General features: G+C 51.5%; 1 protein-coding gene across 4 annotated transcripts in view; it reads right to left on the reverse strand.

The window, feature by feature from the left end:
• LOC102057066 (NADPH--cytochrome P450 reductase) overlaps window positions 1-14,279 on the reverse strand; it is a 31,340-nt gene extending 17,061 nt beyond the window's left edge. The window contains exons 1-3 of one of the 4 annotated variants that reach the window (XM_055715321.1): window positions 14,175-14,270; window positions 11,780-11,915; window positions 1,039-1,231 (exon numbers count right to left, since the gene is read on the reverse strand). In XM_055715321.1, coding sequence (XP_055571296.1) covers window positions 1,039-1,217 — 179 coding nt within the window. In that variant the 5' untranslated portion in view covers window positions 1,218-1,231; window positions 11,780-11,915; window positions 14,175-14,270. Of the gene's footprint in view, window positions 1-1,038; window positions 1,232-6,733; window positions 6,885-11,779; window positions 11,919-14,174 lie in introns of those variants that run through there. The other 3 variants (XM_055715328.1, XM_055715316.1, XM_055715338.1) reach the window with 3 other exon arrangements.
• Window positions 14,280-14,941: the final 662 nt, after the last annotated feature.

Consider the following 14,941-nt stretch of genomic DNA (forward strand, 5'->3'; position numbering starts at 1 on the left):
CCTACCGCAAGCAGCCAGACATTGCTTTCCCCATCCTCATGGCATGGCCTCAAGAACCATCCGCTCAGGACTGGGGGGCTCTACAGTGAATTTGCAGCCAGCATTAAATCCCAGAGGGCTGACCTTTGTTGTGTGGTTACCTTCTGCAAAGGAACGGAAAACACAGAGCTGGGCTAAGGCTGGCTTTCTCCCAAGGGCAAACCGTACCCACACAGGGATCAGATCCCAGGAGACTGAAGGGAAAGGTGCTGCACAACACCAATTCCCACCAGTTCTCTGCTGCAGTGGGTTTCAGACCTCTGTTTAGTGTTCTTACCAATGCCCCAGAGGAAACAAAGAATGAGCTAAAAAGTCCAGCAGAAAACTGACGTTAAGTTTGGTATGTGACAGAGATAAGGAACTAAATGCACACAGATCTCCACCAACAGGGCTCGCTCCTGGCCCTAAACCCTCTGCAGAAGACAGGGTGGAAGAAGGACTTCTCCCTCTCCAAACCTAGTCTGCTGCTGCTGCAGTAACCTGGCATCAAAGCCAAGCAAGTCTCACAAGAGCTGCCACGCAGCTCATGCCCAGGAACTACCTCCCAGCTCCCCAAAACTATTTCTTTTCTTCATAGCTAAAAGTAGGTAAGATTTGTGATAAGAAATCTGCTTAGAAGCAAGTCCACCTTTCCTCAGATTTATCTAAATATGACTTTTATCAGAAAACACATAGAACAGCCAAAGCAATCCTTAAGAGTTTTGAAGTACAGCCAGAGGCTTTTCTGCCTCGCTTGGGAAACTCCAAATTGCTGATTTGGGCCACACCGTGGGATAAGGCAGAACTGCAGCCTGGATCTTCCATGGGGATTTCTGCATTGTGAAGTGAACACACAGCTCACGAGAAACGTGAGGGGAGGGAAATGCACTTTGGGACCAAGTCCCCTCGCCTGCGGACCTCCTACAATCCAACTGAGCCTCCTGCAAAACCTCCAAGGACCTACCGTAAGCAAGACACAAAGCTACACTCACCCCGTGCTGCCTGAGAGTTGTTACTTACACTGATTGCATTTTGGGGAGGTCTGGGACTTCCTCTTTTTTCTTGCGGAAGAAGAACCAGTACGTAAAAAGCCCGGTGATGAGCGAGATGAGAAACACGTCCATCATGCTGAAGAGCGAGTCTTGCTGCGCAGGGCTGTTGGCAGGGGAGATGTTTTGTTCCATGGCAGCACCCCCCATGATGGTCAGAGGCACTGTAAGCAAAGAAAAATGAACACCAGCAGTCACACAGTGCCACAGAAGACCAAAGAGCATTAAGAGCCGTCCAGACTATGCTTTTTCACTATGCATTTAGTCTTACAAGCACAAGGCAGCCCAACAACTCTTTGGAAACAGAGGCTTTGCATCACAATAATGTGAGATCCTTTTGCATCCTGAGGTATCTCACTGGCCCACCAAGCTTTTCCATTCCCATTGCATCCACGCTGATCCATCATCAGCGGTGATTTCTGCTCTCCCTCTGCCAGCACTATTGGAGCAGCCCCACGTTCCAGCCAGGGAGCCCAACCTGGCTCCTACTAACAGCCCAGAGAAATTCACCAGGGACTCATGGCCAGCCTTTACTAAAGCCCTTACTCACCACACAGCCATTAGTGGGGAAAGACCTCACTCTCTCAATCACCCCACACATCTGGGGCTTTCTCCCTCCTTTCCACAGGATGATACAATGCCCCAGACCTACTGCTGTGCTTATAAACCACAGGGCAGGACTGTGGCATGGTACTTCCGTGAGCATCCCTCAGGTCGTTACAACACAAATGCTGAATGCTCTGATTTACTGCCCACCTCCACGTGCAGATTGGATTTACTATTCACCCCTTTTCAGGCCTCTAGCTTCCCAGTCCCCTCCGCTATCCTCCCTGGTTTAACTTCCACCTTCTTGAATTACTCCTTTCCACTTGCCAAGGCAGAGTTTAAGTGACTTGTGACTTGCCCACGGCCATACCCACAGTCCACGGTAGCTCAAGGATGAGCACCCAGTCTTCAAGCACCCGACTAGCCGTACGTCCCCTGTCCTTCCCCTGGGGAGCCACCCATCACTCCCTCCCTCCTGCTGCTCTGCCAAAGCTCCGAACTCCTCTGACCCTAGTCCACATCACAAGATTATCTTCCCAACACACAAGGACACGCTCCATCCAAGTAAACAGATAATTAACTGAAAACTTGATTTGTAAGGGCAAAGTGACTCTCTTCTTGTACTTGGGCATCCTGCCAAACCAAGAGGCCAGGAACATTTGAACTTGCACACAGAAAAGTGACTCAGAGCCGTGAGGGTGCCACCGGAGAGAAAGGACATGTCCCATGGCTGAGCTGTGAGGGGAGAGTTAATCTGTTCAGCAAACCTGTGCCTGCCAGAGAAAAGCCCCCAGACAGCTTTCCAGGGGGCTGGAAGAGAAGCTGCAAACTCCAGGCTGCACCTGGGCTGAGAAATAAAACTGACTAAAGTTTAAGGTTATGCTAACACATTCAGGAGCTGGGAAGAAAAGGGGAGGTGATGGTCAGGGAGCACTAACAAGGGTGACCAGGTAAGGTCTTCAGCAAAGAACTCCTTGTCGTTACCCCTACAAAGGAAAAGCACAGCTTGGGAGAACATGAAGTACTCTGCCAGAGACCACCAGCTACAAAAGGCAGCCCTGCAGAGCATAGGGAGAAGTCCACAGCCACCTGGCAGCAATCATGGGTGAGCTCCTGGGTACTTTTGCAACCCAGCAGGTTCTCAACCCCACAAAAAGTTTAATTCGGTGGAGAACTTGGCAAGTGACTGTACTGCAAAGCTTCCCACAAGGTTCCCCGAGATGACACTAAGTGAGGAGCTGGAAGAAAAACATGAGTGGTGTGACTGCAGGCAAGCAACCTGCCCATTCCTTTCCATCAGGCAGGTCACCCTGTCCTCACTCCTTGCAGACAGGCTTTCCATCACTAGATCTCAGAGCCAAGCAAGAGCTGGGTGTTATTTCTGTCTAACTGTAGACTAAACTGTTAGTTAAAGCTTCCACAACTGGAGCTTATTTGACAACAAGGCAAAGCTGCTGGCAGGGGCTCTCTCCTCCTCCTTACTGGGTTCCAGTAAATCACCGAGGAGGTGGTCTGGCAGCTGAGCCCAAGGGCAGGCACTGGTGGGAGGAAAAATGCTGCTGGTTTATTGTCTTCATTCCTGATGAAACCCCAGAAGTTTTAATTGCAAGCTCTTCCCCTCACAGCCAATGCACCTCATCTGTAGGAAGATCCCAGTCAGAAACTGCCAGGCAACCCATTCCCTCACGCAGTTTTGGTTCTCGTAGTCTTGCTCATCATTTGAATTGCTCGTTACGTGGCAGGGCAAAGAACCCGAGGGCTGCTGCGCAATGCTTCCCCTCACGCACAGCACAGCCCCAACTCTTCTGCAAAGAGATGGAGGCAGCAGTGCCCAAACACAGGCAATAGGTGGCCGGGATCAACACCTCCAACACTGCAAGGTGCTGGTTTGTTGGGTTTGTTTTTTGTTTTTTTTTCAGTGCCAGCTTCCATTGCCCAAATTACATGAAGGTAGCCAGGGAATGGTCACATCACTAAGTTTATCCTCAGCTTGTCTTTCACTCACTTTCCTTGACAAGCACTTTCCTATGGCACATAAGGCTATGACAAACCATGGGGAAGAAAAAAAACAAACGCCAAAATCCAAGGCTCATAGAGACCATGCTAAGCTGATTTTTGGGCAGGAGCTGCACCCTTTCCCATCCGAGCACCAAATCCAGCACTTGCAGCAGCTGAGCCCTAAGAAAGCCTCCTTGCACAGAGCACAGCAGCATCCCTTGTAACAAAGCGCACAGGGAGAGGAGTTTCAAAGCCAGGCACGTCTCTGGTGAGCGGCCACCAGCCTGGGGTGGAATGCGTACAAGCTGCATGCACCTGGCCCCACAGCAATTCCCCTCCCAGCTCCAGATAGCTCAGACAGGGATATCAGCCAGCTGCCCTTACACAAGGCAAGAGAATGAGTTCATGAGCTCATCAGCAAGGCGAGGGCCAGCAGAAATCCATCGCTGTGCCCAAAACAGCACAGCTTCTGGCCACACAGAGCGGAGGGGACAAGCAGCAGCCACGATGGGTTTTGCTTTTTCAAGCCTCCCGAGGCGGTCTGCTCTCGCAGGTAGCAATGCCTTGGAGAGAGGCACCCTCAGGAAGGAAGCTCCCAGGAACGCCGCGTGGACAGACACGGGGGAGGAAGCCATACCATCTCCTGGCCTTCACCACACTGCAGCTCTCCAGCACTTCAAAGGGGAACCTACAGCTGCTGCCAGACCACCCGCTCACTCCCCACAGCCAGAGGGAAGAGTTATTTCTGGAGGCTTACGCATCTGGTGCATGGACCAGAATCCTGGTTTGGTCTCCTCTCTTCATTCACAACTCTCCATAGCATAAAGGCTATATACTGACCTCTAATCCTGGAAGGAAACAGTCATTCTCTAGCAATGGAACCTACGACTCAAGAACTGCTTTAATTTTGATGTTGGGCTCTATCTGGTCCTGGACATTTAGACTCAAGTCCTATATCCTAGCTACAGGGCTTTCTTTTTGCTTTCCCTTCACCATCCCCACCCTCAGGAAAAGGTTTGCTTAGGTGTAGCAAGAGAAAGGCAAAGATGTGGAATTAGACCTCACGCTTCTTTACATAAAGGGCTGTCATAACTCAGAAACTTTATTTAACTCCACCTAGCACAGGAAGATTGTTCCTCAATCTCACTCTTTGGTCATAACTATTATTTCCCAGAAGTTTACAGCAATTCATTTTCAAATACATGTCCTGTCCTAACATCCAGTGAAAATAAACCTGACTCTTACTTGGAACTTAGTTATCCTGGAAATCCTGCGGTCTCTGGAAGGACACCAATAGAATCAGGCCAGACTTTTAAAGGGGAAAAGAAATTGGATGCAGAATTTCCCCCGACACCAGTTTCAAGGTTAGTTATTTTATCCCAAATGTTTATTATATCTTCAAATCAAGGTAAGACAGACTTCCATTTCCACACACACACCTTTTTTTCTTTTTAATCATGGCTCCAGTTCCTAGATCCTTGCTTATGCACACTGTATCTGGTGTAAAGCATTCAGTCTCAGCTGAGATGTGAGGCATCTACGTCACACAGAAAAGTCACAACAATTTGAAAGATTGCAATCAAGCAATGCTGTACTTTAGCACAGCTTTCCAGCCTCTGAATGCAGCTTCTAAACAGGTGAATTTATTTGATACATGGCAGCTCACAATCAGTCAGTCACCGGGGATCCTCGCTGCACATCTCCATGCTACCCAACAGATGCACTTCCTTCTTAGAGTAAAAAAAAGAAAAATTGTATTCCTAATTTTCATGCCCATCTTTGAAGCAAAGAACTGGGAGCTAGTACCAGGCATCCTCAAATCCCCCATGATTTCCATATAGCCTAAAAGTGCTATCAGGTCACACGGTTACAAATACTAAAATATAAATAAAAATAGTATTAGAACAGACATGACAGCACAGGGAGTGCCCTAAAAGCCATGTAGTCAGCACGAGACCCAAAAGATCTATTCCTCCCCCTCTCTTGCACACAGCTGACCGCATCAACAGATGATGCAGCAGATGCCCCTGAAAGCAGGCTGGAACACAACACCACGGTCATGAAATGTGGCTGGGAGGTCTCCCTTTCTGCAAATATAGGGATGTTTCTGCAAGTCACATTGTACTATCTTCTAGTATGACCAAAAAGCCTTGGCTCTGAAGCCAAGTTGGTGATTTGGGCAGGAATTTGGCTCTTTGTGAGCTTGAAGGAGGTGGATTTTTTTTGTGTAACGTCTGTGATGTGTTTCAAGTGTCTCAGGACAATTTGACTTCCCGGTCCCAGACCAGGACTGCAGCCTGCAACTCTTGCCCCAAAAACAAGTGACCAAGCTCTGTGCTTGACTCTCCTCTGGCCTGTGCCATCACAAGCATGCCGTGACCCACAGCATCAGCCCTGCTCACGTGAAAGGGAAAGGAGAAGGAAGGCTGCTGACCAAGCGCAGCTCGGGGCTGCTCACTGCTCCCACCTCCAGTAACCGATCCCCGGGCTCCAGCCGGCCAGCTGATCACAGCCAGTAGTACCAAGAAGCCCCCGTGTTCAACTGAAGACAGCAGAGAGGGCTCCCCACAATCCCTGCACACCCGTGTGGTGATAGGCACGAGTCCTGCTGTGCCCTACGTGCGCTGCGTGCCCTGGCACGGGGCAGCACAGAGGCTGCACCCCCATCTCCTGTGCCCCAGAGATTACTGAAACAGTTTTCCCAATGGGAACTGAGCAGCATCAGCACCCTTTGGACACCTGCAGATAAACTCGGGAGCTGCCAGCAGCAGCTCTATTTTGCAGTACGTGCAAAATAAATCTGTGACGACCAGAGTCAAAGGAGGAACTGAGTGACATAAATGCACACAGTGCCATTAGTCACCCTCTGCCCAGCACCCACACCAGTGCCAGGCACCATTCAAAGAGAGCTCAGCAGGGCGCAGGCAGCCAAGCCTTCCCCAGCCCGCAGCAAGGTCCAGGCTGTCTCAGCGGAATGCTAGCAGGGACGTCAGGTGGCTGAAGTCAAACCGTGCCCGCAGCAAGAGCTTGCCTTGTGCCTCGGCCGTACCCTCCCACTGCCAGCACAAGCCCTGCAGTGCCCAGCCCCTCTCCACTAACCGATCTCCACTAACAACACTCACCAAAGGACGGCTTTCCAGTTTCTTGTCAACAGGAATCCACACAAGTCACCACCGCATCTAAACGCGACGCACACTCAAAAAGCCACCGGTTCTTTCAGACTGGATCACTCCAGACTCCCAGTAAAAGCCCCACTGGGGAAGGGGACAGGACTGGTAGAGCTGACTTGGCAGAGCACTCTTCTTGCTCTCGGCAGCCACATGATGATGACCCTCATGCCACTGACTCAGCACATGCATTGCATTAGTGAACAAAGCGGAACCACAGCTGTCACGATTTCTAGTGCTGGAAGCCCTGCGTGGCTGGGGACGTCAGCGTTACCACGAGGTGTGCCAGAGCCGGAGTCCCTAGGTGCAGGTGGGTGCGCATGACTAGACCACCCTTCCCACCACATGCCTTGCCTGCCCTAGGCATCCCCCTTTCCTGTGCTGACCATTCTTGCACAGGACCACGGCACAGCACAAATCAGGGGCATGACTGGCTTCCAGAAGAAGCCTTCAAAAAGCCCGGTTTTAAAGCTGAGATCAATTATTTCCACTGGCATCATGGCACAGCCCCAGAAGACAGCTTCAGGATAGAGGGGAGACACACAACAGAGATGAGCAGCCAGAGCAAAGGGAAGCTCCTTCTCTTTGTACAGCACCAAGCTGCAGCCTGAGCTTTAGAAACAACAGCAAAATGGGAAGACTGAATAGAAGCTAACTTAACTGAAACACCTAGGAGGAACAAAAAAAAAAAAAAAAACCACAAAAAACCACTCAGCAACCTTCTCGCAGGACCCTATTCCCATGGCATCTGCAAAGCTGGTCGAGAGCTCACACAGACGGCAGCACCAGAAGGAAGCTGAAGCGAGCCCCTGTTGCTCCACACAGCAGTGGCAGTGCAGGAGAAGGAAAAGACTTGCTTACAAAGAGGAATGCAGTCTTGTGACCAGCAAAGGGTTTCCTTCTTTCACCCACTAAAGATACAAGACAGGAGGGTTACCAGCATGTGTCAGGAAGAGAAGCCCCACAGACAGAAGCCCACAAGGAAGGAGGAGAGGCAACTGCAGAAGGAAAGCAGGGCTGTGGTGGAGATGACATTTCTGCCCGGTCTCTTACGAATCCCACCGCAGAATCCCACCGCAGCGAGGGCTTTCTGATGTGCTAGTGTGTGGTATTAGGCCAGGAGACCCTTGGGGCAAAACCAGATGGCCTCTCATTCCTCTTTGGGTATGAATGCAACCGATTAGAATAAGAAATTCTGTTTACATCAGCCTGTGCCAGTCTCAGCAAGCCTCAAATTAGCTTTTTCCTTTCCTTTATAGTAAAAGGAGACCTGGCAAGAAAAGTGGTCCTTTCCAAAACAAAAGCAGACCATCAACACAGGCACTCAGATCCAGGTTATTTAACATTACCCCTTCAGCAGCCCTCGGATTAGCCTTTTCTCTGCACAGATTGCATTTCCCATCAACAAGAAGCTTTTGATCCAACCAGACACCAGACAAGTGGCCATGCCTGGGCTCCCTGCTCCGGGGGGGGGGGGGGGGGGGGGCTCATCCTGCAGGTGGGCTCCTGGGGAAGGAAAGTGTGGGGGGAAGCCTCATGGCTTCCTCGCCCCATCAGCCTTGTTTTAACCCCCCAAGTTGGTGCTTGCTGTGAAACAGGGCAGCGACTGCACCCAGCGAGGGCCAAAGGCGTGCTTTCCTCGCCAGGGCAACAGTGAGCAGTGATCCAGGACTGACTTCCACCAGTACCTGCAACAGCGAGGTTCAGCTTTCACTACACATGACAGCTCACCATGCCTAGCACTTCTGCATCACTTTCTTCCCACATATTTAAAAAACAAGTATTCCCACCACAACTTCCCATTAACCACCACCCCCAGCTCAATGAAGAAGGGTGGAAAGCAGCAGTCTCTCTTGAACACTAGAAAAGTTGCCTCTCCATGGGCCTCCAATGCTTCCACCAGCTCAGAAATCCCCACGTGAACACAGAACTCGGCTGCAGCAGCACCTCAAGCAGGGGTAAGAAACACAGAAGCTGTTTTTTTTGTGAAACAGAACAAATTACTCTTGCAAGGTCTCTTCTAACCAGGCCTTGACACACCAGCTCAGACATTGGCAGAACATCTATTTTAGGCACGAGGCAGATGCTGAGCATGCATCAGTCAGTCTGAAGCTTGAAATACTGCATATTTGAACTTTCACTGTCACACTTGGATTTTTTTCCTGGTCAGTGGGTCTTATTCAAGGCCAGCAGCGCAGTTGTAAAAGCAAGGAAGAGAACCGAGGAACAGTTTTACTGAAGCAGAAAGCAACTCTACCCTATGGATATACCAAGGGGGGGGGGGGGGGCAGGGGGAGCTGTGCAGGGAGCCCAGTACACTAAATCAAAAGGACTTAAGGAGTTATCCAACACAAAAATGAATTCAAACTTGCCGAGCTGTCTGAAAAGAAAGCAACCCAGAATAACTACATTTGCACATTTCCTTTCACCAGATAAAAGCCCATCTCTCAAACTTTAAACAAGGATGTGTGGCATCTCACCAGCTTAGGCACCCGAACACCTTCCTTCACGCAGATTAACCTGAGCCAGTACAGGAAAAAAAAAAGCACTTCAGGATTAACAGGATAAATAAAACCTGAGAACAATGGGTAAACCGAACCCCCTTGCTAACTAATACTGTTCCTCCCTGGGACTGGGAGGAACAAATTCAGAGCGTCGTTTGAATGGAGGAACAGGGGTCTCAACACCACCCATATGCAGGAGCCAGGACAAATCTGTATGGGTTGTAGACCACCCCATCGCTAATTATCACAGGCACTATGCAGTCACATCAACTGCTCAGAGGGCAATGCTGCAAAATCTTAGGAGCAACCCATTCAGGCATGCATTTTGCATGGTTCAGGTCCTGCTGAAAATGGGGTTTTTTTAACATCAAGAGGGGAATATGGTATTTTTTTCAGCAGCCTCTTCTGCAAGTGTTGTTCTGCAAGTGTTGCACCCAACGCTGCCACAGCTGAAAGTTCAGTTCCTCCAAACAGGCTGTTTGCTTACCCCCGCCTGCTTTTGTTGAGGGTTGGTGTGACAAGCTGTGATTTTGCCTGCAGCACTACAGGGAGGGGAGCCCTGCGGACAGGGTTGGTAGCCACGGATTTTGACCTCTTCCACAAGGAGGAGTTTGGAGAGAAAAACCCACTCACGGCTGTTCTCATTTGGGAGGTTTCCTTTGAAACCAACAGCTGGAAGAGCATCAGAGGGACACGATTAAATAGATCTTGCAAAGGTTTAAGAACTGTAAAGGCCTCCAGTCAAAATAGTGTTTGGGGGATTTTTTTAAGGAAAACCAAGCACTGTTTGGATGGAACCAGGACATTTTGTATTTATAAGGTAGCTTTCCTCTGAGGATGCAAGAGCTTTTCAGACATGACTTCAGCGTGTCTCCTATGTTGCTGTACAGGAAGGAGGTGTTACTGCATGATCCTTACATCCCGTGGGAACTCAGCCAGGGATCTGTCCTCCTGGTCCCAGATCCAGGTTTCACATCTGGCTGCCCTGTTAGGAGTGTGTGAAGTCACCCTACAAACCTCCCAGGCTGTTACAGGTAAGATTATCTGAGCTCTATTTCATGTTACCGAACGTTTGTGAAATACAGGCAACTACCCAGCCCAGCCCCCTGCAACCACACACAGTCACGTGCACCAGCACACCTCAGAAATCAATCCCATACCCAAAGCAGGTGTCCCCATGTCAAAAAGGGCCACGGGCCACAGGACAACAGACAAGTCAGGCAGGGAATAAGCAAGGTCACAGGCTGAAAGGCTGATCCCCAGTTGCAAAAACAGCACTCCCACCCCACTACGGTCAACATAAACAGAAGGTACTTGACACGGGATATTTTTTTTTTCCCCTTCAGAGCACAAGCTGCTCCTCTTACCTCCAGCAGTTATGCATACAGCCCTGTTTCACAACCAGGGCTTGCACAATCCTTGCAGGCTTTTTACCAGCTTGCTCCTCCAATGCTTGGAGTTAGCTAGAACAGAGAGATGCTAGCAATGACCCGTGAAAGCAAGTCAATAGATGCATTTCACAAGCAACCATGCAGCAAGATCCAGCATACTTGCCAGTGCCACAAAGACAGACCTACCAACTCCCTACAGAATTGCCCATGCACTGCTGAGCCAGATTTTCCAAGGAGAAAAATCCAACCCCATCTTTAACTCCAGCCTCCCCATCTCCTACTCCTTACAGGGAGAATGGAAAGTTAGTCAATAACTCTACCTCATTCCTCGCAAAAGAATAACTAGAGGCCCAGAAGTGGCTGATAACTAACCAAGAACACTACAATAATCTGCCACCGCAGATCAAACTTGGCCACTCTTGGGACTTGTGGCCCTAAAGAAGCCACTAGAGATACAAGCACTCCTCTTCCGCTCTTTCTGGATTCCATAAATGATCAGCAGCACACAATTGACTGGAATGTTTACTTCGGGAGAAGCAGCAAGAGATTACAAGCAGCCTGTAATTATTTGTTCTGATATATGAAACTTCAAACTCTATAAAAAACCAATCTTGGCAGAGGTGCACCTGTCACTGCAGGGCTTGTGACTCACTCTCAACAATAGTATAAAGTAATCTCACCACTCGGATCAAATGATCACATTGGGAAAGCAACTTATGCAAGTTCTACAGGTTGTGTTTTTAGAGGTAGGAGAGCCCATGTCACGAAACAGAACAAAGTTCAGTGTCAGCAAAGGTAACGGCTGGGTGGCTTTCTTTTATACCAGAGCAGAGGGATGGGGAGGAGATAGCAGGATCAAAGACGTGAGCAGGGAACCCTTTTCCCTAGTCCTCCAGGATCGAGAGAACATGGTATTTTGGCTGTGTTGCAACAGCCAAAGGAGAGAGTAAAGATCAAATGGAATTTCACTCCAGACACAGTTCCACATGCCGCTTTCAATGTGGGTGAACTGGGTAAAGAAACCATTGCTCCCAGCTCCCAGCCACCCTCCCCAAACCCAGCTGCCCCCACAGATGCTCCACAACCTGCGATGCTCAAGAGGTTACCTTGCACCTACAGTTCTGCAAACAAGCACTGATGGGGCCTGTGAGCTCCAGCACAAAGGGTGGCGAGCCACGGGGAGAGCCTCCCTCAAAACAAGACAAGGAGTTTTGGTCGTATGGCCCCGTCAAACTCCTCCAGCTGCTTTGGAAGAAACAAAATAAAAGTTGCTGAAGGCACTTACTTGCTCAACCATGGCTACCCAGAAGGCACCACCCGATAGATTATGGACTGAACAGGAGGCGCCTACAAAGCGATGACAAAGCAAGAGATTTTACTCCGTCACAATTAGATCAGGACTAATTAACAGAGGGTTAGTGGTGTGACACTCCTCCTTCCTGCCCACACTTCATCTTACTCTCCTTGTTAGAAGATGAAGAGAAAGTGTTCAGTTGCGTCAGTTGGGTTTTTTTGCCCTGTAGCACCAGTAACCTCCCTGTTTCTGTCCTGCTTTACAGAAAAGTGTTTTGCAAATACAGTTCTCGTGCACCATCGCATCCACGTGCAACACAGAGGACTCTCTCAACCCACACACTGTGCCATGCACAGCCCGTTTCAGGGCAATCAACCAGCACAAGATGCATCCAAAGGAAAACCAAGAGCTGTACTGGGACAACATCAGGTTTTCCAGGAGGGATCTGGTTCACCAGCCCTTCTGTGACAAAACACCAGTCTCCTCACCTGCAGCAGATTAATCTGCAAGTTTGCTTTGCATGTGCACAACAGAAATCAGGATTTCTCACAGAGCTACAAAAACATTGGAAGAAAGCACATTCCCCTTCATCTAGCAAAAGGGATGTGTGCATCAACGCACCCCACTAAGCGCAGCTCTGCCAGCTGGCAAAAAAAAAAATATTAAATCATGCAGCCGCTCACTACAGTCCACACAAAGGATAAAGCAGTATGGAAGAAAGGATGCCCCCACCAACACTAGCACTGGTTCACTTTCAGGATTTAAAAACAGAGACCTGATCCTTCCCTGTGCTTCTCAACTGGATATCATGTTTCTGCTTTTTAAAAAAGCTGTAGAAGTATAAACTCATTCCAGTTTTCCAGACTTGCTCAGATCAGGCAGAAAACCTCTGCAATCCTTCTGCTCTATATGCATTCCACTAAGCACTACTATTCCTTCTCACGCTCTGAGAGCTAACCCATGGTCTAAACACTGGCAGACCAAAGCACACCCCAAGGTGCACCAGCTGTGCTTACTCCTGCAAGTCAGTCAACTTCCTAAGAATCAATTCCACACCGATGACTAACTCCCAGCATCATGATCCAGGTATATTCACCCCCTCTCCAGCTTTAATATTCCAAGAGAGGGGGTTTTCCATTATTTCCTTCAACAGGGACATTCCCTAAGGCAATGATTTCACTTTGCAAAGCAATACCATCAGGAAAAGACAGGGGCAAACAGTCTTTCAACATCCCAGAGGTTTATAAAGAGCAAGAGGCAGAACAACAGCAAACCAGCCCAGCGTGCAGCAAAGGCATCAGTCAGATGCCGTGAAAAACGTTCTGCAGAGAAGTGCCAGAAAAAGAAGTTAATTGAAAGGTTTTAACCAGCAGCAGCCTGGGATGGGGTAAGCACAAGCAGCCCCTGAGTGCAGTGGAAGCGAGGCAGGGGGGGCAGCACCCTGGAGCACCCCCTTCCCCAGCTGCCCACCCTGCCTCACACCCCCTCCTCTGCCCCAAGGCAGGGGACCCTGCCGCCTGGGTGCTGGCTAGCCCCCTGCCCCACAGACCCAGGGAGCCAGGCATTAGAGGGGCACCCCCACCCCCCAAATAACAGGGGGCCCACCCATGCCAGCCCCCCATAAAGGGGACTCTAGTCACACCAGTCCCCCCAATAACAGGGGGCCCACCCATGCCAGCCCCCCATAAAGGGGACTCTAGTCACGCCAGCCCCCCAATAAGGAGGAGCCCACCCATGCCAGCCCCCCATACAGGAAACCCTAGACACACCAGTCTCCCCAGGAAACCCTAGCCACACCAGTTCCCCCAGTAAGGGGGGGGGGGCCAGCCCCCCCATGCAGGTGACCCTAGTCACACCAGTCCCCCCCAGTTAAAGAGGCCCACTCACGCCATCCCCCATACAAGAGACCCTAACCATCCCAATCTCCCCCACCACAGGACCCCAGTCACACCAGCCCCCCCCATAACAGAGGCCCAGTCACACCAGCCCCCCCCATAACAGAGGCCCAGTCACACCAGCCCCCCCCATAACGGGGGCCCACCATCCAGCCCCGCTCCGAGGGATGCCGGCCCTCTCCGCTCCGCCAGAAAGGGCCCCGCTGTCCCGGCCCGGCCGCCCCCGCCACAGGGGACCCGCCACAGGGGACCCACCCCGGGCCCCGCTGCCCCGACGGCCCCAGCCCAGGGAGCCCCGGCCCCGTCACCCACCGGCCCGGCCCGTTCGACCCCGGCAACGGCGCCCCGCAGCCCCGGCGCGGCCGGCACGTAGGGAGGACCGCACCACGCGGGCACAGGAGCGGGGGGAGAAACGCTCCGCCCCCGCCCGCCCGCCAATGGGCTGCGGGCGCGCCAGCCGGTAGGGATCCCCCCCTTCGCGGCGGCGCGGTTGGTACGGCCCCACGGCGGCAGGTGTAGGGGGGTCTTAAAGGGACAGGGAGCAGCGGGGAGGGAGAGGGGTCGGGGTTAGGGTCAGGGCGGGGTGCTGGGGTCAAAGGTCAAGGTGGGTGTCAGGGATCGGGCTCAGGGAGCTGTCAGGGGTCGGAACGCAGGGTAGGGTGGGGGTGCGGGGGCGGTTAGCATTAGGGTGCAGTGTGGTCAAGGGTAGGGGTCAGTGCTCAGAGGGCTAGGGGTCAGAGGTCACAGTGGGGCAGGGGTCAAGGTGTGGGGTCAGGGTTAGGGCCGGCATTGTAGCTGGGGGGGGGGGGTGGTGAGGATTGGGGCCAGCATTGGGTCAAGGTGGCATCTGGGTTTGGGGTCAGGACTGGGGTCAGGTTTGGGGTTATAGCAAGGGCAAGGCTGGGGTCAGTTTTGGGGTCAGGTTAGGGGTCACAGCAGGGTCAGGGTGCGAAGCAGCCTTAGGCACAGGCCCTGTCTGGGCCAGGCCCCCCAGGCCCCCCAGCTGCAGCTGTGCCCAGTGCCTGGGTGCCCTCAGCAGCACCGCAGGACCCCAGCCCCCTGCTGCCCGGAGCAGGGCC

This window comes from Falco cherrug, chromosome 1 (assembly GCF_023634085.1).
Source record: "Falco cherrug isolate bFalChe1 chromosome 1, bFalChe1.pri, whole genome shotgun sequence".
Lineage (NCBI taxonomy): Eukaryota > Metazoa > Chordata > Aves > Falconiformes > Falconidae > Falco > Falco cherrug.